The sequence below is a fragment of the Aulonocara sp. 'chitande type north' Nkhata Bay genome, linkage group LG19, assembly GCF_057382095.1.
Source record: "Aulonocara sp. 'chitande type north' Nkhata Bay isolate Kocher_YH1m ecotype deep benthic linkage group LG19, A_spYH_male_GT1.1, whole genome shotgun sequence".
Taxonomy (NCBI): domain Eukaryota; kingdom Metazoa; phylum Chordata; class Actinopteri; order Cichliformes; family Cichlidae; genus Aulonocara; species Aulonocara sp. 'chitande type north' Nkhata Bay.
In genome coordinates this window covers 30403273-30429617 of record NC_141362.1, presented here as the reverse complement: position 1 = coordinate 30429617, position 26345 = coordinate 30403273, and the positions used below count along the sequence as shown (strand labels likewise).

Below are 26345 nucleotides of genomic sequence, written 5' to 3'. Positions count from 1 at the left end.
GCCCGGATAAAGGTTTTTATGCTGGCTTTAAAACTGAAAACCATGACAAGGCAGAGATGTGCGAAGTTTCCCACTAGCTCCTTGGGAATTACCTTGTTGGTGCAAAAACCCTCACTCATGTCTGGCAAAGCAAATTATGTGTTTTTCTGACAGGCTGTAAGTAACAAAGTCCATAAAGATACAATTTAAATTTGGTTCTTTGCCAATGTCTGCTGGGGTAGTTAGTTGCCTTTTTATGGTTGAATGACTCATGTGTAAAAGAATAAATAATTGTAAATAATCCCTCTGAAAATGGTCAAGTAAAAGGACCAGATTAAAAATGAGGGGAAAAAGCAGCCAATGTAAAGAAAAACTTGCCTGGAGCCTTGAGAACTATTGTACAAGACCACTTTAAAAAAAGGAAGAAAGTCTGTCTCCTTGGAAGCACAGTATAAAGAAGAAAGGGGTGACTCAAGAGTTTTGCACAGTTCTATTGTAAAATAAATGTAAAAATAGAAAAAACTAAATCTGTAAACTGCTGGTCATGAGACAAACTCAAAAACTGCATACTTCAGAAATTTTATTGGTCTGAACAAAGGCCAGAAGCAAGGAATGACAGTATGAATGCACAGATGTAAAGAGTCTGTAGATTTGATAATACTGATGAAGAAGTTTAACCAGGTCACATGCAGAGAAAACCAGCGTTTTAAAGCAGCTCTGGAAATCCTCGCTGAGCGTTAACACAGGCTGTGCAGTTTGATAAAAAGACCAAAAGGTTTGAACAGCGAAATATCTTCAAGCCTTTCACTTTTACAGCTAAGTCTGAAATGCAATGAATTGTGCAGTATGCAAGAAAACCCCCAAAGCAGAATAATAAAACACAACTTGATGAGTTAGTAGATACTCAAATTACAATGTAGTTAGAGCTGTTAAAATAAGTGCTGTCCCTGACCTAGTTAGATATATATATATATGGAAAATGAGATTAAGGCAGTATATGCTTGGAACAAAAACAGTTTCAGCACTTTCACAGCTGAATAAAAGCTAGTTGAGCATATCTGAGCATCAGGTCACAGGTTTAGTGCAAGCAGGGCACGGGGGGTAAACAGGACCAGTATTAACGTAGCTCGCTGCTTCTCTCTCTTGACATTTCAAAGGACCACAAACTTTGCAGAATTCTTAAACAATGTGTGGCGTTACAAATTTTTTGAAAACACAAAAGCTGCAGTCTTTCCACAGTAAAGTCAACAACACTATCGCCACAGAGCCCTATACAGCCAGCCCATATCAGCCACTAAACCTAAGGAAATAACATGAAGTAATTCAATGGCATGAAACTTAGAACAAAAGCAGTCGTAGTTGGGTATCCCTTATTGTATGGGAGCTAAGCAGTTGGATATCACATAACCGGATAAAGTATATGAACAAACTTAGTGTTGGCTCATACTCAAACATTGCCGTCATCATCAACCCCCGTGTCACGTGTACAGTGTATGCAGCATCTTGGTCCTTTTCATTGTCCGTTTTGCTTCAGCCTCTCCAGCCGCTGGAGCAAAGCATTCCCAAAGGCTTCTCTGTAACCCGGACTGAGCGTGTCTAGGAGCGAGTAAACAGTCTCGTGATACTGAGTCGTCAAATTCTCGTTCACTTGATCGAATGCATAGCCCACCACCTGTTTGGGAAGAAATCAGTGATTTACTGTAAAACCTCTGCACGGTTTGAAGTCTTAAAAGTGAACGCATGTGGGTAACGTGTCACTGCATCGTCTCACCCTCAGCCCAGCCTCAGTGAGCTCCAGACAGTAACGGTTTCCCTCTCTTGTTTCCACATTTATGTAGGCCACGTCGGACGCGCTGTTGAGACTTTGTGACACGTGCATTTCAGACACAGCAAAGAGGACGTCGTTGACCACTGCTTCAGCCTCTAGTCTCATGTCCTTGACGTCACCGAGCTCAACAGACTCTTCATCAAAAGCAGAGACCATGGACTCCTCAGCCTGGCAGTCTACCTCCATCCCCTATAACACGTTAAAACAACAGCATTGGTTGATTCAAGTGTGATGGGCATAAAAATTGAAAAATGGTGGTTTTTAGAGGTTACATTCAAGATTTTTGAGAAGATTAATTAGTTTCAGACTATGCTAACAAAAAGAAATAAAAAAAGACATTGAATAAAATCAGAATTCTAGAATTAATCATTTGATATCATTGTGAATTGAATATCTTAAGGGCCTTTACTAACCTAAACTGCTAACCAAGATTTTGACCCGTGAGGATCTCTTTTGCATTTCAAAATACCAGATTAGTTTAATTTAAAAAAAAGAAAAAAACTAAACAATCATAATGAACAAAGGAAAAAAAGGCTTTAAAAAAGGAAACGGGATGCTAATTTATAAACAAAAATTCCAGTCACATAAATGGGATGAAATATGCAGTGAAGCATAAACTCAAACTCACGGAGAGAAGTCAAAACGTCCAAGGTATCCGAAATATCTTCTGAAGTAAATGAGGTACACAAACTGGGACTGACTGGTCACCTCCAAAATTAGATACATAGTTCACCAAAAATGTTGTAAAAGGGACAAAGTTTGCATTGCTCAGGTGAATTCCAGCAGGTTTTGAAGGATTAGCTAGTAAACGTCTGTTATGATTATTTTTGACAGCAGCAATTAAACGCATCATGATTATAAAGTTAAAACTAGATCTGCCAACATACCATATGGGGAATCTATCTGATAAAAAAATAACCTTGAGATCCTAGAAAGATTTATTTATCTAATGATAGAGCCATATTTCTATGATATTTAAACAATGAAGCCAGTATGTGCCAAATCTGTGTTTAGCTGTTAGCATGCAACCTTCATTTCACGTATCCGTCTCTGTGCTTTGGCCCCCAGTTTTTGTGTCTTTATCTGATTATTAAAAACAGTCTGTCATTGGTGGAATCTGTACAAGCTGCTTAGGTGTTAATAAAAAATTAAGTTCTAAAGAAAAACAACCTCTTTATACAGGATATAACTAAACCAAAGCCAAGTCTGATCATGAGCTGGTGGATGTTAAAAGGTTAAGAGATGCCTAGTCTTAAAATTCAGTTTGGTTGGTTTTAGACTTTAAGACTTTTTTAGGAAACACAAAGCTGACCATCCACCCATTTTCTTCTACTTATCCAACTCAGGGTCACAATGGGACTGGGGCATGTCCCTGCATAGGGTGAGAGGCAGGTTACACCCTGGACAGGTCACCAGGGCTACAGACAAAAACACATCTGTGTGTGTCACATCTGATCTTCCTGTGACAGTGTATCTCACCATGTCTAAAGCAGAAGTGAAACATGAGGATCTGACGTGTTTGTTTAATGCAAAGTAGACTATTTTGAATACTTAGCATCCTGTAGGAGCTGACTGTGTGACTAAAGGTTAAACCTGTATTTTTTGGAGCAACCACTGGACAATTTTAAATGTTTGCTTCACTTCCAGAGTTCAATACAGCTCCTCTGAGAAGGAAAACATTGCACCAGACACGTATCTGAAGGGGATTTCTCAATCTGTTGTCAGCTGAGGGAACTTTAAAACACTCCCTCGACACAAGAATGGTTGTGTTGCTCCCAGCAACACAAAACAGCAAATTTTGATTGATGGTGGTGTCAGTGTTTCCCAGTGCTCAACTGGACAGATTTACAAACTTTTACAGGCTTTTATTTTAATTTTCAAATTTGACTGAAAGCTGAAACCGTACCATACGAATCAGTAAAAACTACTCAACGTATCACGTGTTCGACTTGCTCCGTGGCAACAGGTATTTGTTGCGCAAGTTCGGTTTTGTCACACCACGTTTACGTCAAGCTGCATAACATTAGGAGCTTTTTTTCCTGCATATCTTGCCGTCTCGTGATTCCTAACTGGTTTTTCATCATTCACACGGGTGGCTTGATGCCTGTATGGAAAGCAGCCTTGACCTAATCCATACCTTCGATGTTAAAAACACAGAGAATGATTTTTATGGGATGAGAAAGTAGAATAATGGACATTAAATACCATTCTTGAACCAGGAAGAGTACAGTTTTTTAGTTTTCTGCTAACCAAAGTGTTTTAAGACTAGGTTTTTGGCAAAATATCTTATAAACCTTAGATTATAAGGTTTATCCACCAAACCACTGAGGTAGTAAAAATGCTAGTGATCAAAAATTATTGGAATAAATTCTAATTGTGTACAAACAAATTAGTGTATAGTCCTATTTGCTTATAAAAAAAATGTCAACAGATGTCTACAGCCACTCCTCATTTTTCAACAGTTTGCCAGAAAAATGGGAAGGTGGAGTGATTAATTGAAACATGTGCAAAGACACATGGAAATGCAGTATATAAGGTGAAAACAAGTTTGAAAGTCAATATTTTTTTGTAATTTCTTTAAGTAGTAGAACAGGCTTCTTAAAGGGCATTTAAAGCTTTTCTCTCTATGTTGGCTGCCTTTTGTTCTACTCTCTGTCAAGATGATCCCAAAATGCTTCAATTATGTTGAGCTCCTCTCTGGGGAGGCCAATCCTTCACTGACAGTCTTGTAATCGTATGTTTTTCTATTCAGGTACGCTTTTACTTCATTGGCAGTGTGTTTGGGATCACTGCCATGCTAAAAAAAATGAATCTGTTAAAAAGCTAGTAGACCAAAATCTGCAAGTACTTTTCTGTGTTCATAATTTCATGTATTTTGACAAGATCCACAACACCACTGGCTGAAATGCACCCCCCAAACCATGACAGAGCCTCCACAGTGTTTCACAGATGGCTGTAGATACTCACTGCTGTCCTTCTCTGATTTAAACTATCATACCTCATAGGGCTGAACGATATATCGCATTTGCGATAATATCGCGACATGATCAAGTGCAATTTTCTAACCGCAAAGGCTGCGATTATACTCTGGACATGTCCAAATTCATGGGCTGCATCCTCCTGAGGCCGCATTTGTAGACCGATTACGTCACAGCGACGCGCCGAAGGCTGTCCAAATTACTACCATATCCCAGAATTCATAGCGCGGCCCAGCCAAACTCCAGTTTCCAGCAATGGCGGCCGCTACTAAGTTTTAAAATTACTCATACTAATCTTTCTGGGTCACAAAATAAACTTTTAACATATTTTCAGGCGAGAAAGTAGTTGTGTAAACATCAAATATCTGCTCGGTTTATCAAGATATCCCATATTTGCAAAAGTGCTTCGACGTTTTCAGAGGCGTCTGCTACCCACCAGCTCGACAGCTAGCCGGGAGCTCGAGGGTTACTGATGCGGCCGAGAACGGCACAACTCCCGGCACATCATTTTCAGATCACCGCGGAGTTTCGCTGCTCGGGTTAAACGTAATATATAAGTCACTTAGACAACCTAAAAATGTTATTGTTGGGCTTTTTTCAGTGTTTTGTTTGTTCGTGAGTAAATCGGTTTGGCTGAGATTAAAGTTATTAGATTAGATAAAATAAAACTTTATTAATCCCCCGGGTGGGTTCCTCCTTGGTTTTCACACAGCTGACTAAACGTCAAACAGAAAACTGATTAAACAGAAGTATGAGACAGTCGAGAATTTACACCAGTGTCTGGTTATATTTTAGATAGCAAGAAGCAGACGGCCGAGTTTATTAAACTCCACCGAGACAGCCTTTAAACTTTAAAGGCGTGTTTGTGTGTGTGTTTATACAATTGCTATTATGTTTGCACTTTATGTGTAATGTTACTGACTGCAGAGATCAGTAAGATGTGTGTATTTTTTATTTATTAGTTTTATTTATTTAATATTATTTTTTAATTGAATGACTGTCTAGTAGTTCACAGATGTCGAAAAACTGAGTGTGGTAAAGCCACTGATTTTTTTTATATATATTTCTGCAATCTGCACATTGTACTGACTTTCATTTTAATGTTTACACCAGGGTTCCTTGTCAGCACTTTATGCTCAGATGTTTGTAAGCTAAAAATAAACTATTGTGTATGTTCAAATATACTGTTGTGATTGAAGAAGTTAAATAAAAATGTCAGTCATCAATTCATGCATCACCTCATGTCATCATAACAGAGGTCTGTCTTCCAGGAAAGAACAGTTTAAAATTAATGTAATATAGTATTGGCCATACTATATGATGTATTGCTTGTCTTTGTTTAATAATACAGAAGACAAAGACCTTAAAAAATAATCGCATATCGCATCGCAATCGCAATATTGGGGCAAAAAATCGCAATTAGATTATTTTCCATAATCGTTCAGCCCTAATACCTCAGCAGTTTTCCCTGTTTGCCTTCCTTAAGAATGGCCTCTCGACAGCCACACTTCCACTGAGATAATTTCTGATGACTATGTGTTTTCCTGACAGACTGCTAGCAGCAAAGAGCCTCAAGATACAATTTAAAATTGGTTCTTTGCCAAGTCATTTGTTATGTGCAGCCAGTTATGTCTGCTCTTTAGTTAGTTCGTATACCTTGAATTATGTGCATTTTTATGGTTGAATGATTTCAGAGTCAGTGTGAAATGGTTTAGTAAAGAAAGAAAGAAAGAAAGGAAGAGCAGCCAAGTGTCAAAAGAAAAATCTGCCTGCAGACTGAAGATTTTTTGTTCAAGACCACTTTAAAAAAGGAAGAAGGTCTGTCTCCTTGGAATCAAAATATGAGAAAATGAGGGTGACACACGACTTTTGCACACTACTGTAATATAATAAATGTAAAAATAGCATAACATAGAAATGATCAAATACAAGGAACTTAGAAATTTAAGTGGTGGTCATGAGACATACTCGAAAACTGCTTACTTCAGAAATTGTATTGGTCGGAACAAAGGCCAGCAGCAAGGAATGATAGTATGCATGCACCACAAAGACTTTTAGAAAGCCTGGAAAACTGTTGCTCAAGAAAACTTTAGAGAAACACAGAAAACTCTGAATAAAAAGAATCTGAATGAAAATCTACATACTGCCAACGGAGACATGCCAAACTGTGTTTCATTGTTATTGTAACAGTTACAATAAAGATCTATTCTATTCTTTTGCATTAAAAATAATTCACTGTTTAAAGCGAAAGCACCAACATAAAAGCAAAAAAATAAAACAAAACGTGCACCATCAGCATCTTGTCCTGTTATATAGCCATTATAAAGCGTTCTACTTTCCATTATCTGATAATTACTGTTGCACCACAGTGTGTGGTATCTGATTGTAGTAATAAAAGCAATGTAACAGCGACATCTCGAGGACTGTGAGTAACCTTACCTTATTGCTAGCTGTGCCCTGTCCACAAACAAACATCATAGTCAGTGGTAATGAATAAGTGTGCGAATTTAAAGCAGCTATTATAAATAAAGTCCGATCAGCTGTGGCTAATTTAAACAGCTAACAGTTGCTACATTTTGGGGGAAACTCGTAACTGAACCACTGCCCGCCATACCATACTTCTGCCACTTTCTTTAAAATTATACAGCGAGTTCTAGCTTAGACCCTAACTGATGGGTTTACTCAGATCACGAAAAAAAAAATCATTTCTAACTAAAGTGCGTTTATTTTTCTCACCTCCTCGCAAGCGGTGTTCTTCCGGCTTGTGGAAGCTTCCAGCTCTCCGTGGGCAGGACAGTCCAATCAGCGCCACCTCACGTTAAGCTGCTATCTTTTGTTAGTCTAATTTATTCACAGCCGGATAAAAGCACATAAACCGACGCTATCTTTCTTTTTTCAGCGTATTATATTTATGTTAAAGTATATTAAACCTTGGCCCACTAAGTGCCCGGTGGACTACACAGCTCCGCCATGTTATGACATCACTGCCTAATCCCACCCCGGAGCGTGTAGTTGGTGCGGAGTCATGAAAGTGTTTGTAAACAACTCAGTCAGAAGGTAACTTAACAGCTCTACTAATATCCTCAATTTTTTTTTAATTATCCCACGCGTGACTGCTTATAGAATCAGTGTGTATTTAAGCAGCGCTTTGGTCAGTTTGCATCTGACGTGTGAGGGTAGATATCTTTAGTTAGTGTTGGGTTTTAGGGTTAGCACCCATGCTAAATGCCAAGCTTGACGTTAGCCGGCAATGCTAATGCTGCCTCACTCTTCCCACAGAGGTGGTAAGCTAGCTAACGTCATATTTGCTAGCCGGCTAGTTAGCTCAATGACTTGCCTTTGTCTTGCCGACAATAAAAGCGCAGTTCCTGCCGTTGCGTGACAGCTTTGTGTAGGTTAATATAGCCATGGGTAAATGTGTGCCATCAAGTTTGTGACATGCTGACAGGTATTTCCAAGGCCTGCACCGGCTTTAAACGGGGTCAGCGTACGCTTAAACAAAAAAAAAATCGACAGTCTAGATTGCACTACATTACAACGCTCATTGCTGCTAGCAAGCAATTTAAAACTACCTTAAACTAAAGCATTAGCATTAATTTAACTTGCTGTTTTCGAGTATTTTATGTTAAGTCACTTGTTGTGTCAAGTGTCAAATTACACAGGGGGGTGGCACCATTTGCATGTTTTTCCTGCAGGCGTAGCAAACTGGAGTCGGACCAATCCCCATACACATCTCCGAGTGTCATCACATCCTCCCAAGTGTACCAGATTGGGGGTGATGAAGGATGTTTGAGGTCACGCTTTCTCGACGGGTCAACGGGATGACACAGCTGTAACGTCACTGACTAATTTGTAGCTGTTGAAGCAGCTGTAGGATTGCACGTGCAGAGCATCAGGGCGCCTTACACTACCTGTGTGTTGTTCACCTGCTGAAGTTAAGATGCCTTGGCCCTTTTCTGAGTCCATTAAAAAGCGGGCCTGCAGGTACCTCCTGCATCGGTACCTGGGCAACTTTCTGCAGGAGAAGCTTAGTCTGGATCAACTCAGTCTAGACCTTTATCAAGGCACTGGGTCTCTTGCACAGGTTCCACTGGATACATGGGTATGTGTAGTGCATGTGTGTTGCTGAAAATACGCCAGATTAAATTATCAGTTAAATAAACTAAGAGGTCCTCTAATGTTTTTTTATTTTTTTTAAAAAAAATTTAAAATTTTGTTCCTCAGTCACTCAATGAGCTACTGGAGACTGCAGATGCTCCTTTTGAGGTAATCACAGGGTTCATCCAGACCATCTCTCTGACAGTCCCTTGGGCAGCACTGCTGCAGGAGAACTGTGCCCTAGAAATCAAGGGTTTGGAGATGGTTCTCAGACCAAGACCAAGAGTGGGTAAGGATATATATATATATATTTGTCCCTCTACAACACCTGAGAAAAAGCTTAAAATTAGTAAAAGTAAACAGTTTTATTTTATACATATGAGTAGACAAGTAAGGTAATCACTGCTGGTTATACTTCCAGCATCTGGCGTTGAACCCATGTACTGGTCCAGTTTCATGACAAGCAGCATGCAGCTTGCTAAAGAATGCCTGAGCCAGAAACTAACCGATGATATGGGAGAGAGCTTCCAGCCATTTGAAGGACTGGAGAAGTTTGCAGAGACGATAGAAACAGGTAAATTGCTTCTGTGTTTTTTGGCATTCAGCAGGTTTACCTCACAAATACTGTGTAAAGCAATGTCTTTTAAATTTCTTCTCTCACAGTTCTGCGAAGAGTCAAAGTGACATTTTTGGACAGTGTTTTTAGAGTCGAACACATTCCAGAAAATTCTAAAACTGGAATCGCTCTTGAGATTCGAATCAAAAAGTAAGTTTTTGACAGTCAGTGGCACCTCAGTTTCCACAATAAGATAATATACTTCAAATTGGTGTATATATGGTCAAAGATTTGAACACATTGAGCATGGGGAGGTACTGGTGCTGATGTTTAGTGAGAAGTTTGTATTTTAATACTTGATCTCCCCTGACAAATACCGTCTCTCTTCAGGATTGTGTACTGCGATGAAACAGGTGAGGAGAGTTCAAGTGTCAATGTGCATCAGCCAACCACGTTTGCACATAAAAACGTGCAGATGGAGGGAATTACTGTATTCTGGGACGAGTTCTCTGATGCGTCTCGCGCTGCTTGTAAATCGTCACCTACTCCATCGGTTAGTGTAGCAACTTTCACATTGTAAGACTTGTATATATGCATGTGGCCTTTTTAATCAAGTCTTTCTGTATTTTGCAGGAAACTGAGCCAAAACTCTCACCTAGCTGGAATCCAAAAATAATATGCGAGCCGCATCCCCAGTTCACAGAGCCTGTATCCTCTTCAGCACCTTTTGAACCTGTGCAGGTTGGCAGCCTCTGTGGCAAAATTGAGTTGTCCCTCACTCTCAAAAATAACCTAGCGATGCCTGGTGCAAAGGTAAATTATCTATTTTTGAATCACAAAGATTTACGAGGAAAACAATTTCCCACGTTGTTTATCCAGTATCAGACTTTTGGGGTAATATCCACAAAATTTTGCCAACTTTTCTTCTCAGCTGGATGTTGTTGGACAGATCGATACACTGATTATTCTGCTTTCCCCACGGCAAGTTCACCTTCTTTTGGACTTATTTGGAGCCTTCTCTGGTGGAGGTGAGAACCACTCTCTTTCGAGAACTTTGGGACCAGATGGGGTCTTACGGGGTTATTTAGAAATTGTGAATGTAAGTGTATTTCTAACTCTTCATTTAAGGTGCACAGGAATGGACTAAGGATAGGAAAAATCGCCCAATACAGCAGGAGGATGAGTATCGCCTCCATATGGAACTGAACCGGTGCCTAAAGAAGGATACTGCCGTCCCAGGAGCAGATCCTGACCTCTTTGAAAGCCAAACAACCAGAACTGTGTCGAGTCGAGGTTGAGTTGAAGCACCATCCTGTAATGTCTACATTTTCTTTGATTTTGGTGATTGATTAGCTCTTCTGATGAATATTTTTCTGTTTTTTTGTTTTTATCTTTTTTGTTTTGCTAATGTAGACGACGTGTTTTTCTCCATGGCTGACATGGACATGTCTCATAGCTTGTCATCCCTGCCTCCTCTGGGTGAACCACCCACTGTTGATTTGGACTTGTCACTCACCAGTAACTACTCTGCCTCACCAGGAGAATCTCCCTCTGGAAATGCAACAGTAAGCCTTCATTTGTGTGATCATGCTTACAGAAACGTTCAATATGGTTTAAATCAGGTGAGATTAAGGACTCTGAATGGTCTGGAAACTCAGTAGTTAGTGATCTCATACAGGAAAAATGAGTTATACAAATAAATATTTTGAATAGTAGTGTTTCATTTTCATCTGCGTTTTGTAGGCTCTGTGGGACGAATATATGGACGTACCACGACAAAGAGAGAAGCAGACTTGTGAAACTCCCCTCCAGTCACGGGATTCGCACCTGCCTCAGAAACTGTTGAGGCAAACTTGTAAGCACTACAGTAAATTAATAGATACATAAACATATATTATGCACTCACCCTCAGTTTATCCAGTGTGTGAAACAAACAGTTTCAGCAGTTGTTGAACAGGTTATGTTCAATCAAAAGACTTATGCTGAAATATTCCCAAGATCAGTTCCCCCTTTGTGTTCATGTACATGGTTGTAGCTGGACATTATTTGCTGTTTGTGTTTCAGCCCATTCGTCCAAAACCCACAGTGATGAGTCAAGGCCAGAGTTAGTGCTGAGGTTGACACTGGGCAGTTTGGCTGTCTCAGTCCTCCACATTGACCCGCTGCCGCCACCACATGCTGCTCCCAGTCCTCTTGGCCCCATGGCTGCACACTTCTTCAGCATGGTGGGCCCAGGACAGCTTGAGCCAGCTGCTTTCCTTCAGTCTCGGGTGGTGTTTAATCAGGCTTGTCCTCATGACCACCTCAGGTGCACTTCTAATTTTAACAAATTCCTGTATTCTGAAGGAATGAGCATGTGAATGAATCAGATCACCTGAATCACCTGGGCTTATGTTTGCAGGTTTGTAGGCCAGGGTCTGAAGTTAAACTATGATCACTGGCAGGGATCCAACTTAAGGACTTTTAGCACTGACATTACCCTGAACCAGATGGAGTTTCTAGAGTGTCTGTTCACCTCTGAGGCTGTTATTGGTGGCTCGCAAAAAGGAGTTCAATATACTGAGGTGAGACCTTCAAGCCTAAGCTTCGTACATCTCTCACTGCATAACGCTTTGGATGTTTGAACACTGCGTATATGTATTTATACAGAACACTTGAAAGGTGCAGCTGTCTTGACATTAGTGTTTCACTTTAGTTTTTCTCTCACACCTCAGCTGCTGACATTTGACACCAAAGCCAGTGCTGATGCGCCGCTTACCACCTGCCTTCACCTGCTTTACAAACAGGCTGAGCGCAGAGGTCCTCAGGTAACTGCATCCGTTAGCTCAATATGAAACCACAACACTCTAACAATCAAATGCCGTTCCTCCACAATGAGTGTCTGGCCTCTACTTCTAACCCTTTGCCTCGCTGTGCAGGGCGGCCAGGTGCGTCTCAGCACCATTCCCAGGAAAGCTGAGATCCAGGTGGAGCTGGGTCCTGTGCACTCTGAGCTGGACATCAGTATTGTAGACCGCCTAAACTCACTACTGCAGCCTCAGAAACTAGCAACCACAGAGGCGATGGCCTCCCACATGTATACATCTTACAATAAACCTGTCAGCTTGGTAAGTGTGGTCCATCATGTAAGCCTATGCTTTTTGTGTATATGTTCTGACATTGAGGTTTTAGTGTAGGCACAAACTGCTTTTCTCCTACAAAAAACAAACAAACAGTAAGTCGGTACATAGAAAATTCACATTTCTTTGTACTTGGCATATATGAAAGTCATCTAATCTACATCTTTGGCTTTCTTCATAAATTTCACAGCACAAGGCTTTTACAGAGGTTTTCCTTGATGACAGCCATACTCCTGCCAACTGTCATGTGTCACTGACAATTAATGCACCAGTGCTGGGCATTGCTGTGCGCTTCCCCATCCCTGATCTGCGTTCAGATCAAGAGAGGGGCCCTTGGTTCAAGAAGTCGCTACAGAAAGAAACGCTGTACTTGGAGCTGGAAGAGCTGGAATTGAAAACCGAATTCATGGGTGGCAATTCACCTGACCAAACCAAAATGGAGCTCACTTTTAAGGAACTCACTGGTGTGTCAAGATTTCAAAAGCTCCTCTGAAGATTTAATTGTCTGTTGACTTGGACTTTAATTGTTTTTACTTTTACCCGTTTGCACAGGGAGGTTCCAGGAAGAGGACGATCAAACAGCTGCCCGGTTCCTCAGAGTGTCACACACGATGGATGGAGACATGACAACATCTGAAAGTGTAAAATTTGATTGGCCAAGGTAAGATCACATAACCAACCAGTATACATATCTCTTTGTTTAGCAGTGTCAGTAATACTACATTTTTCTGGGCAGGGTTGTGCTCAAGATGAACCCAACTGCAGTCCACTCCATCCTTGAGCGTGTGACAGCTGAAGATGAGGGGGCTGAGGACCATTCTCTTGAAGAAGAGGAGGAGGAGGAAGGGGCTGCTCATTCACTGAAGGATGTATGTGACTTTGGGAAGCCAGAGCCATCACCCTTTTCTTCACGTAGGGTTATGTATGAGAATGAAGAGGTAGGTTATGGGTCAACAATGTCCAGTTAACCTATTCTTGACACGACTGTCTCTTTGATTTTAACTGTTCATACTGTAGCATCTCAAATCTGCATTGTAGCCCCTGCACCTGAAAACTACAGTGAATAATTACCAGACAACCTCACACTAAACAGCTGCTTTCTGACGCTTCTGCAGAAAGCTGAACGTTTCTCAGCTCACATCTGTCTTTAAGATTTATATCTCCAGATATTTGTTTGACACACATGTTATCTGGAGGACATTCCTAATCTGATTCAGTTTAATGTAATGTGGAAACTGAAAGCTTGTGACACGTGTATGCTGGAAAGACTCAATTATATCAGACGAGCTGTAACCAGTGGGAAAACCCATTGTGGAACATTGTATCAGAGTTTCCACAGTCATTAGTCACAGGTGTGTGTGTGTGTGTGTGTGTGTGTGTGTGTGTGTGTGTGTGTGTGTGTGTGTGTGTGTGTGTGTGTACACACACACACACACACACATAGAGGCTGGGGTCTATCACACCAGGCAAGACCCCAGGTGCAGGCTGTGTAAAGATGCCCCAGAGACAATCCAGCACATAACAGCAGGGTGCAAGATGCTAGCAGGCAAGGCATACATGGAACGCCATAACCAAGTGGCCGGCATAGTGTACAGGAACATCTGTGCCGAGTATAACCTAGAAGTCCCGAGGTCAAAATGGGAGATGCCCCCAAGGGTGGTGGAGAATGACCGAGCTAAGATCCTGTGGGACTTCCAGATACAGACGGACAAAATGGTGGTGGCTAACCAACCGGACATAGTGGTGGTAGACAAACAGAAGAAGACGGCCGTAGTGATCGATGTAGCGGTTCCGAATGACAGCAATATCAGGAAGAAGGAACACGAGAAGCTGGAGAAATACCAAGGGCTCAGAGAAGAGCTCGAGAGGATGTGGAGGGTGAAGGTAACGGTGGTCCCCGTGGTAATCGGAGCACTAGGTGCGGTGACTCCCAAGCTAGGCGAGTGGCTCCAGCAGATCCCGGGAATAACATCGGAGATCTCTGTCCAGAAGAGCGCAGTCCTGGGAACAGCTAAGATACTGCGCAGGACCCTCAAGCTCCCAGGCCTCTGGTAGAGGACCCGCGCTTGAAGGATAAACCGCCCGCAGGGGCGTGCTGGGTGTTTTGTGTGTGTGTGTGTGTGTGTGTGTGTGTGTGTGTGTGTGTGTGTGTATACACACACACACACGAGGCCAAATTTTTGTGCTGCTTTTTGATGTTTCCTTGAAAGAATTGCCAGACTTGAGCAACAGGGAATAACGTTCAACAAGGTAGTTTTGGAATAATTCACTAATGTTTAATTTGAACTATCACTATAGGTCTGTATCACTATAGTTGCAAGAAAGATGCTCAAAGTGATGTTTTGCTGCTGTGCATGTTATTGCAATGCTAAATTATGAGTTTTAGATCTGTTGCTTTAAATCTATTCTTATGACACAGCTACAGTAAACGTGTATATCTTGCCTAACTTTCTCTCAGAGTGATCATCTTACATGTAATATGAAATCACAGCATCACCACTCCTTCCCCCACAGCTAAAGTTTTGAATGTTCACTGTTGAAGCTCCAGTAGCGTACCTTCTGTGCTTCTTGCCCCCCTCCCTCATCTTTTACATGCAAATCTTTTGCTGTTTTTCTCCATTCTGTCTCACTGTGTCACTCTCATCACCTTCACCAGTCAAGCACGTATTTCATTACATTTACTTCTAATCCACAAAGTTGCTTCTCCAAAGGCAGTAAGTGATGTAGGCATTAATACACTGAAAAAATACTATTGAAAGATACATTTGATGTCCAGAGTCCTTCATGTGTTTTGTTTTAAATACTTTTCCAGTTTTCTTTGTCAATTGAAAGGTGTTGCTATTTTGTTAATGGCATTGGTCCAAAGCTGGAGCAAAATGTACAGGTTGATTTATTTGCATTGGGAAGCGAGGATATTTGGTAATATATTTACATGTGTGGCAGGTGCATCTTTATGCAAAGGTGTACAATAGCTCTGCTTTGCGTACCTAACCTGCTGACAAAACAGGTGGTGACAGAGTTGTGTTTACATTTACTATTATAATCTTGTAATTCCAGATGGTCATTCCTGGTGATGTCGGTGAGATGACGGTGTTCCAGGAAAAAACGATGAATAACTCCCGGTTCATCCTTGAGTTGTGTTTCCCTAATGTGCAGCTAACACTCCCCAGCAAGGCATTTTATGAAAAACTACACAACAGGTAGGTCACTTGGCTTTCACCCAGAGCAACTTCATTGCCTCTTATTTATTTATCTTTAATTTAACTAATTTATCTACAACACACATCTTTAACAGCCTGTTAACATTGCTTATTACTGGACCTGAGGTTCACCAGCTACTGTCATATCAGGGGAAAACTTTTTCAGCTGCATATTCTTCTCTATGCATTTAATAATTCTTATCCATATTCTAAATATTTTAGGATAAACAATGACCTTCTGCTGTGGGAGCCCACTGCTCCATCACCAGTGGAGACTGTAGAGAACATGCCATATGGAGTTGGACTCTCTGTTGCCAGTCAATTGATCAACACTTACTCCAAGGACAGCTTTAGCCAGTTCCGCTCCACTGGTCCTGAGGGTGCGACAGAACAGTGTTTTCACCTAATTCTTTAGTCACTTATGATGTCATGTTTAAATTACAACTTATCTGCTCATAAATGGGTGTTTTGTTGTCTTTGCAGAGGAGACCAGTGGATCAGAGGAGGAGAACATGCACTATTACTCGCCTGCCGCTGACCTGGGCTTCAGATCTCGAAAGAAGAAGAAGCCCAAAGCCCACAGCAAGAACTCCCAGAGCCTTTTCTCTGTCAATCTTAGTGTCAATCATGGCCTTATGTGTCTTCATGCTAATGCCAAGGTAACCTTCAGTATTTTCCACACGCAGGCTTTACTTTGGCTTGCTGGCCAAATATATTTGACGTCAGTTTTATTTTATCGACAACATCCATCACTGATTTAAAAGTGGACAGTCCCCTCACTCCAGCTTTAAAAGTTCAGTTGCTGCTAACCAGCCAGCTGGGCCCCTCCCATTGTGTCTTTCACTAAAGACAGCATGGACAGGTTGCTGCTGTGGTAGTCCTCAATATCTGCAGCGACTTGACCTGACTTAATCTCCCCTGTGTTGCACTTCTAGTGGTCACCCTTGCTCTGCCTGGGGAAAAAATAAAAAGTGCACCAAAAAAACAATGAAATTTGTGGATAGCTTGTTATGTGGACATTGGAGTTGAGTTTGTTGTTTCTACAGAAGGAGGATAAAACCACACTGAAAAACAAACATGGCGAGTTCTGGCTGGAGGTGAAAAATGCAGTTTTGTTCAGCGTCACTCAGTATGAAGGCTTTAAAGATCAGCACTACATCTGCTTTCACACCAGCAGCATCTGCATGTATCACCAAGGTAAGCTGCTTCCTGTTTGTGTGTAATATCACTATTGTCTTAGTCTTATGATGTTATGAGTGATATGTGGTGATAATGGGACCTAAAAATATATAAAAGTATAGGTAACGGTCTAGAACTGTACTAACTGTACGACTGTATGCGTTTTCACTGACTCCTCAATCTGTTATTATCCCCAGGACTCATAGATGGAGGCACCTCCGTCTCAGACATCAAATTGCCATGCAGGACACATCCTCATTGGCTAGAGCCAACCATCTACCAGTCAGAAACATCTTCAGAAAAATTGTCAACGCCTTCGGAGGGTATCGGTTTAGAAGCTCGCAGCATGGTTTCTGTCGCTGTCAAAATCTCATCACAGAATGCAGAACGCAACATCAAGGTCAGATACTCAAAACAGTTAGAGGACTGTGTGTGTATTTCACAGATTTGTTGTGAACCACTTCAGCAAGTCCACTACAGACTCAAGTGTCACATTCTGTACATAAAGTACTTATGTTTGAGTTATTTTTAAAGGCTGGCAGGCTTTATTCTGCACTCATATTGTCCATGAGTTTTGGATCTACTTCCCAGTCAAAATTGAGAAATCGCCATGTTTCATTATTGGTGGTTATTACATTTTTAAACCCTTACTGTGGAAGAGAAATGTTGTTTTGTTATGTGTTGCTTATTAAATAAGTCCACTTATGTGGCTGTGTGTATACAGTGGCTTGCAAAAGTATTGGGCCCCCTTGAACTTTTCCACATTTTGTCACATTACAGCCACAAGACCAACACAAAGTGGTGTACATGTGAAAAGTGGAACGAAAATCAGACATGATTCTAAAAATTTTTTACAAATAAATAACTGCAAAGTGGGGTGTGCGTAATTATTCAGCCCCCTTTGGTCTGAGTGCAGTCAGTTGCCCATAGACGTTGCCTGATGAGTGCTAATGACTAAATAGAGTGATTACTGTGTGTAATGTCAGTACAAATACAGCTGCTCTGTGACGGCCTCAGAGGTTGTCTAAGAGAATATTGGGAGCAACAACACCATGAAGTCCAAAGAACACACCAGACAGGTCAGGGATAAAGTTATTGAGAAATACAAAAAGATTTCCCAAGCCCTGAACATCCCACGGAGCACTGTTCAAGCCATCATTCAGAAATGGAAGGAGTATGGCACAACTGTAAACCTGCCAAGACAAGGTCGTCCTCCTAAACTCACAGGCCGAACAAGCAGAGCGCTGATCAGAAATGCAGCCAAGAGGCCCATGGTGACTCTGGACGAGCTGCAGAGATCTACAGCTCAGGTGGGGGAATCTGTCCATAGGACAACTATTAGTCGTGCACTGCACAAAGTTGGCCTTTATGGAAGAGCGGCAAGAAGAAAGCCATTGTTAACAGAAAACCAGAAGAAGTCCCGTTTGCAGTTTGCCATAAACCATGTGGGGGACACAGCAAACATGTGGAAGAAGCTGCTCTGGTCAGATGAGACCAAAATGCAAAACGCTGTGTGTGGCGGAAAATTAACACTGCACATCACTCTGAACACACCATCCCCACTGTCAGATATGGTGGTGGCAGCATCATGCTCTGGGGGGGCTTCTCTTCAGCAGGGACAGGGAAGCTGGTCAGAGTTGATGGGAAGATGGATGGAGCCAAATACAGGGCAGTCTTGGAAGAAAACTTCTTGGAGTCTGCAAAAGACTTGAGACTGGGGCGGAGGTTCAGCTTCCAGCAGGACAACGACCCTGAACATAAAGCCAGGGCAACAATGGGACGGTTTAAAACAAAACATATCCATGTGTTAGACTGGCCCAGTCAAAGTCCAGATCTAAATCCAATCAAGAATCTGTGGCAAGATCTGAAAACTGCTGTTTACAAACGCTGTGCATCTAATCTGACTGAGCTGGAGCTGTTTTCAGAAAGATTTCAGTCTGTAGATGTGCAAAGCTGGTAGAGACAGACCCTAAAAGACTGGCAGCTGGAACTGCAGCAAAAGGTGGTTCTACAAAGTGTTGACTCAGGGGGCTGAATAATTACGCACACCCCACTCTGCAGTTATTTATTTGTAAAAAATGTTTGGAATCATGTGTGATTTTCATTCCACTTCTCACGTGTGCACCACTTTGTGTTGGTCTTTCAAATCAAATCACTTTTATTGTCACATCACATGTGCAGGTACATTGGTACAGCACATGTGAGTGAAATTCTTGTGTGCGAGCTTCACAAGCAACAGAGTTGTGCAAAATACAATAATGTAAACAAGCAAAATACAAGAATGGCTACATCTGAAACTAATAAATATATGTGCAATATATAATAGTATATGCATTTCTGGATGTGTATACTAAATACTTTTCTACGTACGTGTGTGTGTGTGTGTGTGTGTGTGTGTGTGTGTGTGTGTGTGTGTGTGTGTGTGTGTGTGTGTGTGTGTGTGTGTGTACACATATTTTACAAATTAAGTAGAGTAAACAATAAATGAAATATATAAAAATATACAAATACGTTTTCACGTGGAATTCCAATAACATTGATTCATGTTTGTGGCTGTAATGTGACAAAATGTGGAAAAGTTCATGGGGGCCCAATACTTTTGCAAGCCACTGTATGTTTGTATGCAAATTAAAAAAATTCCACGTAATTTAAGAAGTAATGTGCTCGCTGTGATGTCCTCTTTTTTTTTCTTTTTTTTTTCCCTCCTTTCTAATTTTCCGTCATGCAGGAGTTTCTGGTTGCTGTTGGGGTGAGAGGTGCTACACTCCAGCACAGAGTGGTCCCTCCTAGCTTGGGCTGGTATGACCAGGTAAAACAAACTGCCTTAGGCTGCTGTCATATAAGCTTTATTTGACCTTCATATGATGTGTTTACAAAGCACAGAAGAAATGTGCAATAACATCAGGTATTCATAATCTTACTGATGATTTGTCTACAACAGATTGTTGACTTTCTGAATGTTTCTGATGAACCCGTGTTGGGTTACGCTCCTCCTACGTCTGTCACCACACTACATTTGCACCTATGGAGCTGCTCTCTGGACTACAGGTGAAGTAGAACAAAACACTAAATGGTGGCTGGTTTTATTATCAGAGTGTGTTCTTATGTGACGCTTGATTTTGTTTTGTTTTTTGCAGACCCCTGTACTTGCCACTCAGATCGTTGCTGGTTGTGGAAACATTCAGCATCTCCAGTAGCGTCTCTCTAGACAACTCCTCATCAACACTTAGGTGTGAAAAAGCAACTGGATTTCTTCTGAAATACAAAAATGTGTGGAGGTTACATTATTTAGTAAAATATGTTGTTTCCAGGATCATTTTGGACGAAGCTGCTCTGTTCCTCTCAGATAAAAGTAATGCTGTCTCTGTAAATCTAGCTCGTGGTAAGTTGACTTCAGAAACGGTGTTGAATGCGACTTTACATGAAGCTTTGACAAATTTTGACTTTTTCTTTTTGTCACAGATTATGTCCAAGTGGTAGACATGGGAACCTTAGAGCTGAGGATAACAGCAGTCAAACCTGGAGTAGATGGAAAATTGGTAAGTGTTAATTATTCATATTCCCATTTTTAAAAAACAGACAAAACAGGCTTGTACAAACACTTATTTTCGCTGTCTCTTGGGTGATAGTCGGAGCCCAGATTCGAGCTGCGCTGCTCCAGTGATGTGATCCATATCAGAACCTGTTCGGACTCCTGTGCTGCCCTCATGAACCTCATACAGTATGTAGCCAGCTATGGAGACTTGCTGCCCCCAGCTGAACCAGAGACCAAGCACAGCAGCACTGCACAAAAAAGCAAGGTCAGCAGTGTCACTCAGTTAAAGCATAATTGTCAAACTTTACCATATGCACAAGTTTATTCTGAGTGTATTTTTGGACAGATGGAGGCTTCTAGCCGACCACCATCTCAGACTTCGCTCCTCGCTGAGACTGAGCAGCAGATGTTACAGGATCTCATGAGTGACGCTATGGAAGAGACTGATGGGCAGCCTGTACCAGGGCCGCAGCAGAACGGTAAATACTTCGCTCAGTGAGGTAAAAAAGTGTTTCACCCATGAGGAGTCTTTACTTTATGAATTTCACACCACTGCAGGCACACCTGAGGAGCAGATTCAAGACCAAGAACCACCTCGCTCAGACCTGTTCCTGTTCCCAGATGAAAGTGGGAATTGCCAAGATTTAAGCCCCCCGTACCCCATGCTTCCTTCTCCTCTCATCACACCAGCCCCTAATCTGGCCCAAGAGACTGACGACTTTTGTATATTGGAAACTCCGAGCTCCAGAGGAGAGGTTGGGACATACTCATTCTTCAAGTTAAGGCTACATATTTTTGTGTAGCCTTAACTTGAAGAGGCTACATAGCATAGTGATCGACTGTTTTTGCAAAACCTGTTTATGCCTGACTGTAAGAAAAATGTGTGTTCAGGATCGAGATCAGGAGCCGGTGGTGAAGCAGCTATCCTCGGAGCCAGTAGAAGTCAAAGACGATCACTTCAGTCAGCCTCTGGATGGAAGTGATTCCAGCCGTGGAGCCAACTTTCCCATCCCAGAGGTTCGCTACCTCATTAAGGAGATCTCTGTCATCTGGCATCTTTATGGTGGAAAAGACTTTGGGAGTGTGAGCTCCATAGTTTCTCCTGCTAGAAGCCGGGGGTGAGTCATAAACTGGGTTCTCTTTACATTTGTTAAAAGGAAGACATATTTACTTAACTCTGGTCTTTACTCTGTCTTGCAGATGTACACCTCATAGCTCCCCATCTCAAACTCCAGTGAGACAAGCGAAGGCTTCAGGGCGGGTTGGTGGTGGAAAGGGAAGGAATCCTGATGTCCTGATGGAGATTCAACTCAGCAAGGTAAAGTTATGCTGTGCAGAAATACATGTTCATTATTTTGTGAAATGCCATTTGGGGTTTCTTCAGCTTTTCTTTTACTGCTTCTTCAGGTGAGATTCCAGCACGAGGTGTACCCCCAGATCTCAGCGGTGTCGCGTCCAGCAGTGGACCAGCCAGTGTCCCGGCAGGTGTTCTCTGTGCAGGACTTGGAGATTCGAGACAGACTAGCTGCCTCCCAGATGAACAAGTTTCTCTACTTGTACTCTAGCAAGGAAATGCCCCGAAAAGCCCATTCTAACATGGTGAGGAAAGCACCATACTTGTGGTAATCGTGGTAAGTTTTGTCCTGTCGTAACCATGTGTGTGCGCTTTTTGTCTTAGTTGACAGTCAAGGCGATGCACATGTGTCCTGAGTCAGGCCAGGCTCCCCCAGAGTGCTGTTTACGGGTCACTCTAATGCCTCTTCGCCTCAATATTGATCAGGTGAGAGCTGGGTACAAATTATTTCTCTAACCCTGGCAAACAATGAGCATTATCTTTTAAGTGATAGCTTCTTCTTTATTTGAAGGATGCACTGTTCTTCTTGAGAGACTTCTTTACAAGTCTTGCTGCTGAAGTTGAGTTTTTCTCACCACCTATTCACGAAGGTAAGATTGCCACAAAACTGTATAATTATCATGAATCCTACTTTTATCTCATGCATCTTTAACGTTTTGTCTGTTTTAGCGGTTTGTGTTACCACAAAGAAAGTGGCTGCCCCAGAGATCTCTTGCAGCTTCTCCAAGCACGCTGGTGGGAGCCAGGATCCAGCCCCAATCATCTCGGTGCCTGCACAGAGACGACTGAGCCAAAACGGTTTCTCTACATCCGGCAGGGAAGACGCAAATGACAGTGAAGCCTCTGCTTCTCCCTTCACAGACCAACCCATCTTCTTTAGGTTAGAGGTTATTTTTATTGACCACTAAGCCGTTTAACTTTCCAAACTGCTTGTTTGTGTTCAGCAACCCCTTGTCATCTTAACAGGGAGTTTCGATTTACTTCTGAGGTTCCCATTCGCCTGGACTACCATGGGAAACACGTGTCTATGGACCAGGTAACTGTCTAAGAGAGGACTTGATTAACTCCACGTTATGTTATGAGTGCTTCATGAATGATTTTTATGAGTACCTCGTTCCAGGGAACATTTGCAGGGATCATTTTCGGGCTGACACAACTGAATTGTTCAGAGCTCAAACTGAGGCAGTTGTGCTACAGGCAGGGGTAAGTATACCGCAAAATGTATCTCATGAGACAATAAATTAGCAAAAACATAATTCGCACACAGTGATCCGTATTAAAGTAATACTTGTTTGTGTTTCAGATTATTAGGTGTGGATAAGCTCTTTTCCTATGCAATAAATGAGTGGTTAAATGACATAAAGACAAACCAGCTTCAAGGACTGCTGAGTGGTGTGGCACCTATTCATACTCTGGTAAAACTGGGTAAGTGTAACAGTTCAAGGAATAATCTCAGATGGTTTACTGTATTTGTTAAGAACAGGGCTGTTGCTGTACCTTGTTCTTGTTGGCCAGTTGGGATGTGCTACATGATTAAATGTTGCTTCTCTTGTTAATCAAGACATGAAATACTAGTTATTTAATCCAATTATGCAAATGTTTGTTAATGTACAGTGCACATCAACTGTCAGTTATACCTCAGCAACATTACACACTCTTTCCCGTGAGTGGATATAAACAAGCACAGTGAAAAGGAACACAAGTGACAGCTCTGTGAACAAGTGTAGATTTGCAGTGTTCTTATCTAGACAATAAACAGTTATTAGCAGGCCTTGTAAGATCACACTGATGAATAAGCTGAGCAGTGTGTAACCATAATCTGCTCAGGTCTATAAACATTAACATGTAAGCTAAGCAGTGCTCGTGTTAGCTACTTGCAGCAGAATAAACTGATGTGTATCAGTTGTATTGCAGATGCCAGCAATAAATGAAATTTAAGAATGCACAGGTCCAAATTTTTGTAGTTCTGATCTGACACCTTGGATATCAATAATGGTTCAAACTGCTGGAAATGCGCGAATGAAAGCTGCTGCTGTAGCTAAAGAGAAGCGTCTCCAAGCTGCTGAAGCTCGGATGTTAACTTCCTATACATTGCCTCACTCTCCCATTAGCAATCGAAGCATTGCTCCTGTTGCGCAATTATTAACACAGTGTAGAACTGAACTGAATGGATTAGCTGTGGACTGTAGCACTGACACCTATAACCTTAGCACATCTTTATTACACTTTATTATTATACTTTGTCTAATATGAAAGAATAAGATTTAAAAAATCACAATTTTTCCCAAATTGTATTTGTACAGACATTGTTTAACTTGTCAGTGAACTGTCTGTTATCTTACGTCCAGACTTGTTAACTAGTCTGATTTTTGTTGTTCTCTCATTTTAATTGACTTGTAAAGGAGTTGCCTGGTGCTTGGCCCAACAACTTTCTAATTTCTGAAAAGTTCCTTGAGTCAACATTTCCTTGTTTGACCAAATTTTCTTTATTGTTGCTGACATTTCAGAATCAGCCTTAATCACTTTCTTTTTCTTTAATAAAAAACAATCTGGAACAGAAACTGCTGTGAAAGTCATTTCCAATATGAGAGCTGAGGTCCAGCTTTTGACTTTCAGTTGCTTTACTCCTCTGTCAATGTTGTTTTTTTTTCTTTCATATTCAGTTCACGGACTCAGGGATTTGGTCTGGCTCCCGATTGAACAGTACAGGAAGGATGGCCGGATAGTCCGTGGATTTCAGCGCGGCACGGCTTCCTTTGGAACCTCTACAGCTATGGCTGCCCTGGAGCTCACAAACAGGATGGTGCGGACTATTCAGGTAAACTGGTCCACTGCTGCTAATAAAATATTTGCATGCATTTCCTTCTGTAAAGCACGTAGAAAAATCTATTAATTGTTGTCTTTTATAATTTTTTTTTTCTGTTTTTAGGCAGCTGCTGAGACAGCGTATGACATGGTGTCTCCAGTGCCTGATGAGAGGGACACAAAGAGGGTAAAACGGATCTCCCATTATGGACTGGCTCATCAGCCTGTCGACCTCAGAGAAGGTGTAGCCAAAGCCTACACTGTGGTGAAAGAGGTAAAAAAAACAAATAGGAAAACCTTCAGTTCTGTGAAAGAAAAGATGTTTTAAGGACTGCAAAATGTTCCCACAGGGGATCACAGACACTGCACTAACCATCTACGACACAGCCACCCGGGAGCACGAGCAGCGAGGTATGACTGGGGCAGTCGGTGGAGTTCTCCGCCAGCTTCCACCTGCAGTAGTCAAGCCACTCATTATGGCCACTGAGGCGACTTCAAATGTCTTGGGTGGGATGAGAAACCAGATTCACCCCGATGCACGTCAGGAGGAGTCGCAAAAATGGAGGCAGGGCGACGAGTAAGTGTCATTGCCTTATGGAAAACTGAAACAATGACTGTGCAGCAGCTACAGCTTAATAGGTGTGCTTTTGAAGAGGGCAAAAGGTGGACAGTGAGTGCCGGTGTAAATAAAATGGTGTTCATCCTGTGGCAGTTTGAGCTACTGTGATTTTTAGCTTGTGTCAGCTTATCACATGCCTCACAGTGCCTTCATGGTCATCAACATTGTTCAACTGTATGCTTGTAATCAAATGGATGAAGAAGGGTGAGTTTGAGCAGCACTTATAATGTTATTGTGTATGATGCTATGTTGTAGGGTAGACCATACAAATGTAAAATGTAAAGGCTTAAGAATGAAGGAATAGGTCCTTTCATCTGCTTCATTTTCAAACAGCTGTTTACAGATTGTGTGGTTGCGTTCTCTTATCCTACTTTGTGTCAGCAAACACTAATATTCTAGGTGTAATGACCCTTAATTTATATAAGATGTACTGTATGTGGGCCTTGTTATTTACTGTAAATATTCCTAATGAGCAGCATTTCGTGCAAATATGAGAGAACAAATGTAAAAACTGAATGTGTTGCATCTTTGTAAAGCTCTGTAATCTGCACTTTTAACTGAGTCGAAGCGTAACAAGTGAGAGATGGGACGATTATCCAGACTTGTTCTAAGGTTTCACAATTTTAGTGTTGCATAATTTTCACAAAAGCTGCTGTTTAAAAAAAGGAAGCTGCGGTTTAAATTTAAAAACTGCTTTATTCTTACAGTCTCGTGTATCACATTTTTGAATTGTTGATAAAAGTGAATTACTCAAGATCCATAAGTAAAGTCTTAATGTACTGATAATCTCATTTGTTTAGTTTTTTTTTAAAATTATTATTAAGCTATATGTTTATATATTGATGTCTGATGTGATCAATTGTGTTGCTAAGTCTTGATTTGTATTTTTTTTTTCTTCCTTTTTTGGTTATGTGGTAAGAGTATTATTTCTTGTAAATATATGTACAGGTGACTCATGAATTTGTATTAAAAGCATGATGGAGAAATAAAAACGGTGAAGTTAACACTGGAGTGTGCTTGGTTGGTGTTTATTTACTTAGACTCTAGACATTTTTGTAAACCTTAGGAGTTGTGTTAGCATCATATTTCAACGTT

At 41.4% G+C, this 26345-nt stretch overlaps 2 protein-coding genes across 4 annotated transcripts; one reads left to right on the top strand and one right to left on the bottom strand.

The window, feature by feature from the left end:
- Positions 1 to 542: 542 nt before the first annotated feature.
- On the bottom strand, positions 543 to 8281 carry gskip (gsk3b interacting protein). Of its 2 annotated transcripts, none has more exons than XM_086273839.1 (3): positions 7522 to 8281; positions 1751 to 1996; positions 543 to 1651 (listed from the first exon to the last, which is right to left on the bottom strand). In XM_086273839.1, exons 2-3 carry the CDS (start codon positions 1991 to 1993, stop codon positions 1493 to 1495), a joined length of 402 nt encoding a protein of 133 aa, XP_086129965.1. In that variant the 5' UTR covers positions 1994 to 1996; positions 7522 to 8281; the 3' UTR covers positions 543 to 1492. The 2 variants fall into 2 exon arrangements, with proteins under 2 accessions (XP_086129965.1, XP_086129963.1); XM_086273837.1 differs by lacking the exon at positions 7522 to 8281 and adding an exon at positions 7225 to 7439.
- Positions 7705 to 26254, top strand: atg2b (autophagy related 2B). Of its 2 annotated transcripts, none has more exons than XM_086273832.1 (43): positions 7705 to 7842; positions 8481 to 8887; positions 9010 to 9172; positions 9305 to 9457; positions 9547 to 9649; positions 9830 to 9992; positions 10073 to 10252; positions 10371 to 10467; positions 10568 to 10732; positions 10853 to 11004; positions 11183 to 11294; positions 11504 to 11747; positions 11841 to 12003; positions 12154 to 12246; positions 12358 to 12546; positions 12749 to 13022; positions 13111 to 13219; positions 13295 to 13496; positions 15616 to 15758; positions 15981 to 16138; positions 16242 to 16417; positions 16805 to 16955; positions 17135 to 17337; positions 19666 to 19746; positions 19879 to 19985; positions 20075 to 20167; positions 20249 to 20319; positions 20400 to 20476; positions 20567 to 20737; positions 20819 to 20951; positions 21031 to 21227; positions 21364 to 21590; positions 21673 to 21790; positions 21880 to 22071; positions 22151 to 22252; positions 22338 to 22416; positions 22496 to 22706; positions 22793 to 22862; positions 22947 to 23029; positions 23130 to 23251; positions 24490 to 24644; positions 24756 to 24905; positions 24982 to 26254. In XM_086273832.1, exons 2-43 carry the CDS (start codon positions 8726 to 8728, stop codon positions 25210 to 25212), a joined length of 6225 nt encoding a protein of 2074 aa, XP_086129958.1. In that variant the 5' UTR covers positions 7705 to 7842; positions 8481 to 8725; the 3' UTR covers positions 25213 to 26254. The 2 variants fall into 2 exon arrangements, with proteins under 2 accessions (XP_086129958.1, XP_086129959.1); XM_086273833.1 differs by lacking the exon at positions 7705 to 7842 and adding an exon at positions 7957 to 8069.
- Positions 26255 to 26345: the final 91 nt, after the last annotated feature.